The following is a 5,044-nucleotide window of genomic DNA, read 5'->3' on the forward strand; positions in this document are numbered from 1 at the left end:
ATTAAAAAAAAAATAGATTTTAAACGAATATTTACCCCCTACCTATGTATCTAAATTGAATAAAATATCTCCAGAATTTAAAATGTTATTAAAAATTATAGAAAACTGTCCCGTTATATACCATCCTCCCCTAGGAAATATGACGACCAATATTTGGATTATGGATTTATCTGCGTTACTAAAGGGAATGAATATAGAACTTCCACCATGTTTGTTTCTCACAAAGTGTTGGCGGCTAAAAGTATGCTTCCTAATAAACTAAAACGGCATTTGGAATCAACTCACAGCCATTTACAAGGTAAGCCAAGAGACTTTTTTGTAAGAAAATTGCGGGAGCTAAAATATCAGACCACGGCTTTGGTTTCCAGAGCATCAATTCCTACCAAAGCGTTACTCGCCTCTTACATGGTAGCTAACTCTGTTAAAAAATGTAAAAAAATATATACGATCGCTGAGGAACTGATCTTACCTGCAGCGGTTGATATGGTAACAGTGATGATTGGAGAATCGGCAGCTAAAGAAATAAAAAATGTACATCTTTCAAACAATACGGTTAGTCGTCGGATTTACGACATAGCAGAAGATATTAATGAGCAAATTGTGGGAAAACTTTCAGGTTTATTTGCCATTCAACTGGATGAGGCGACTGATAGTAATGATGATGCTCAAATGATATGTTATGTACGGTACATACAAGAAATAAGTATATGTAAGGATTTGTTCTTTTGCAGAACAATATGTGAAAGTTGACAAGCTACGGATTTATTCGAGATTTTAAACTCATATATGACTGAAAATAATATTAACTGGGATAACTGTGTAGGCGTGTGTACGGATGGTGCCCGAGCAATGTGTGGACAGTATGGAGGACTACAAGCTCTCATCAAAACTAAGGCTCCAAGTGTAAAACGGACACATTGAGTTATACACAGAGAGGCCCTAGCAGTAAAGAACGTTACACCTGAATTAAGTGTTGTGATGGATAGCTTTATTAAAGTGGTGAACTACATTAAAACACGACCCATGAAATCAAGACTTTTACATAAACTTTGTTAAGAAATGGGAGCCGAGCACACCTCTTTAATTTATTATTGCAACTCTCGTTGGCTGTCCAAAGGCAACGTACTCGCACGTGTATACGAATAAAGAAATGAATTTTACACGTACTTCATATAGAATCACATGATGATGCGCAAAACTTTATTAATTCAGAGTTTCCAATAAAATTAGCATACCTCTGTGACATATTTAACAAATAAAATAATCTTAATAAGTCTTTGTAGGGAAACAATACTTATATCCTGCAACTGGCAGATAAAATTACTGGATTTCAGAAGAAATTGCTCTTATGGAAGAGAAAATTAGATTATCAAGAAATTGACTATTTCCCTGCTTTGCAAGGTATTCTACAAGAAAAATCAATAGAAATGATTGATCCCTCTTTAGAAAATATGTTTACATAACACATGTTATCATTGAGTGAACACTTTGAGAAATATTTTCCCGAAGATATGGAGGAATATGACTGGGTCAGAAACCCTTTCCTATCATCCAAGCCATCGACACTTTCAACAACTGACAGAATTGTCCTGACTAGCTTAGCTGGTCGCTCGTATTAGTTAGTTTTTAGTTTCGAATTCGATATAATTCGACGCATTTTTGGTTTAAGAGTTTTTAGAATATCGCGTAATCAGTATCAAATTGTATTCCAGCTGAGCTGGTCGCTTCTTGTTTTTAGAGTTTTATCTCGCGCATTGTAGTTATCGTTACATAGCTTACGAGTTAAAAGCTGAACGCTCATTAGTTATCAAGTTTATTCATATACACTTCTCCAAGAAATTAACGCACCACTTCAATAAATCAATTTTATTTGTAAACAGGCAAAGAATAAAAAATTAAACTTCAGCATATTTATTCTATATTTTATTAGTAACTATAACAATTTGTGTAATCATCAGAAAATGTTTAAGTACAGGAGAAAAAAAAAATAAAACGGAAAATTCTAAAAAAATATTGATAAGAAAAGTAAACTAAAATATAAAAAAGTCTTAATAAAGAGTGTTTTTCACCTCTACTACATATAACAGCCTCACGTCGTTGGGCCGTACTTAAAATTAAGTGCCGTATTTCATTTTGGTCTAGTTGTCTCCAAAACTGGATCAGCCTCTCTCCCACTTTCTGTAAGTTGTTTGGTTGAATCGATGTCGCTCTTAATCGCCTACGAAGGATATCACAGAGATTTTAAATCGGATTTAAATCCGGACTATGTGCTGGCCATTCCATAGTGTTAATTTCTACCTCTTCTAGATAATTTCTGACGATCTGTGAAGCGTGAGGTCTGGCATTATCTTGCATTAGTAAGAAATTTTCACCGATATAAGGAACGAATGGTATTACATGTTGCTCCAAGAACTCCAATATGTACCTTTCAGCTGTAACAGTTCCATTTTATATGACCACTAGGTCCGTATGTGCGGTCAAAAAAATACCACCCCACCCATAACGGATCCTCCACCAAAAAATGTGGTGTGTGAAAACTTACACTGAGCATATCGTTCATTGAGTCGTCGCAACACACGAACACGTCTGTCGTTATTGTACAAACAAAATCGGGATTCATCAGTAAATAACACTCGTTCCCAGTCAGCCTCTAACCAATTAACTCTGGCAAAATGTATTCTCCCCCTTAGGTAGTAGTAATATTTAATCTGTATCAGTACTTGCGTTTGTAGTGTGTCATGGACCAGTGTATAGACAGTGATCGGGGTTATTTCAATAAAGAACTTGCGCTAAAACCTTGGCTAGATATTAACTTAGTTGTAGTAACATTCAATTATTAAATTACGTATTGTTTGAACTGCTTGTGTTCTTATTTCCCACGCCAGTGGGTGGTCCTTCGGATTGGAAGTAATTATGACTTAGTACGCTCTAAATGGTAGCAATATCGCCAACCTAATTTCTTGAACAAATGTTCGTTTAATTCTAGCAAGATTTGAACAGAACACGATGTCAGTAGCAAGTTGTTCGCCTAGATGTGCAATCGTGAAAACATGTTGTCGCAAAATAGAAAATGTGCAGCCATTATAATTCTAGACCATAAGATGTCGTTTTAGCAACTTGCGTTTTGCATAATTTTTTACGTGGAAATTCCAGACAAAAGTACACTCCATTTCAAAGTTTAGATAATGAAGATACTGAAAATGGAACTGTAACCCAAGTTGACTGGCGAAATTCTGACGGATCATTTGCACCATTGCAAATAAATCACAACAGACACTACTGAAGAGATGCTAAAGAGGTACGGGAATATTTCAAACGCTATTTTAATAACGAAGGAAAAATATTATGGCAAGATAGAACAATACAATATTTTTTTTCTTAACCTGTGTCTGAAATTTGACCTGATCTGACTAATACTATCCTCATCATCATTTGAAGCTGTTGTTTGTTCCTCAAAAACGTCTATATTATCTATGCCCTCTCTAACCATTTCTTGATCTTCTGTGAAGAGTAATAATTTGAAATACGACAAACGTGGATCGTAAACTTCATCAGTTACAGTACCAGACACTTTTGATTTTTTTTCACCACCATATCTTTTTCATCGACTGGCACTATTTCTTTTAATTTTTCAATCATCCAATCAATTTTTCACTATTTCTTAGATAATTATTGCTGTACTCTTTACTTTTAATTTTCCAAAGTCACGGTAACTCTCTATATAACTCAATGAATTCGGTTATAAATTGTTTAGAATAATTTTTTATATCACTCATTTTGTTTGTTGCTCAATGAACCACCAAAAATACCAAATCGTAAATTTCGTCGTACCACTACATGCACGGACACCCTCTATGAAACTAATATCGAGGAAAAAGTTTTTCGACAAAAAGTTTTTGATAGCGCAACATTTAGTAAAAATAATAATATACAAGGATTATTATAATTCGCCGAAAAGTCATCTAAAATAATTTGTACAATAATTTCATATTTATGCTTTAAGCTTCCAAGAGTGGGGACTATCATGACGATATGAACCACCTTAATTTTATGAAATGAGTCAGAAGTCTGAGGCTTTATATCGGTTCTTTGAGCCTTGTTTTCTTTTACAATGGGTAGGGTGCTAACCTGGCCGATCAACCCTCCTCTTTTACCGGGCTTGGGACCAGCTGTGGGCATGAACGCGGCTTCTGAGCTATTCAATCCACCCAGTCATCGCGCTCATAACCCCCAGGCAGAAAAAATCAAATGTATGACAACATCTAAAAACCCCCTACGGTGTAAAATCGAAATTTATGGGAAAATAATAAAGCAGGAAGCAAGATTTAGATATCTGGAATAGATATAACTAGTTACGGAGATGTTGAAGACGTACGACAACAAAGCTTAAAAGCAAGTAAAGCGGCGGGATCTCTTAATGACACAATCTGGAAGAACAAACACCTAAGACAAGACACAAAAACAAGAATATAATATAAAGCAGCAATTAGACATATAATAACGTACACGGCGGAGACAAGACCTGACACATCTAAAACGAGACGACTACTAGAAACAACAGAGATGAAAATACTCTGACGAATATCAGGAAAAAGTCTTGAACAACAAGGACATCAAGTACTTCGCTTGCCTCCCTATCATCCGAAGTTAAACTCTATCGAAAAAATATGGGCTTTGGTAAAAGGTAGAGTGGCCACTCATAATACAACATTTAACATAAATGATATTGTTCTGAAGCTATTTTCTTGTGGTATTTTAAATTAATTACTATTTAAATGGGAATAAGCCACAATTAAAGGTTAAAATACGTTTATTGACGTTTCAATTTCCACTTGTGTAAAAAAACAATGTTTGTATTTTGAGAGCGATTTCCGAAGTGGAAATTGAAACGTCAATAAACGTATTTTAACCTTTAATTGTGGCTTATTCCCATTTAAATAGTAATTAACATAAATGATGTTGAAAATATAATAAGAATAAAATTTTCCGAAGTATTAAGAGAAGAGCAGGCTAACATATGTAAAAACGTACAAAAATATGAAAA

At 34.7% G+C, this 5,044-nt stretch overlaps 1 protein-coding gene across 1 annotated transcript; it reads left to right on the top strand.

Annotated features, from left to right (window-relative positions):
• The first annotated feature begins 207 nt into the window (after positions 1 to 207).
• LOC140450869 (protein FAM200B-like) lies at positions 208 to 750 on the top strand. Its single transcript, XM_072544550.1, has one exon. The coding sequence runs from the start codon at positions 208 to 210 to the stop codon at positions 748 to 750; it is 543 nt and encodes a 180-aa protein (XP_072400651.1).
• The last annotated feature ends 4,294 nt before the right edge of the window (positions 751 to 5,044 follow it).

Source organism: Diabrotica undecimpunctata, chromosome 9 (assembly GCF_040954645.1).
Source record: "Diabrotica undecimpunctata isolate CICGRU chromosome 9, icDiaUnde3, whole genome shotgun sequence".
NCBI classification, from domain to species: domain Eukaryota; kingdom Metazoa; phylum Arthropoda; class Insecta; order Coleoptera; family Chrysomelidae; genus Diabrotica; species Diabrotica undecimpunctata.

Excerpts from the sequence above, each read along its gene's own strand:
- LOC140450869 (XM_072544550.1), top strand. The coding sequence starts at position 208 with ATGTTTGTTTCTCACAAAGTGTTGGCGGCTAAAAGTATGCTTCCTAAT.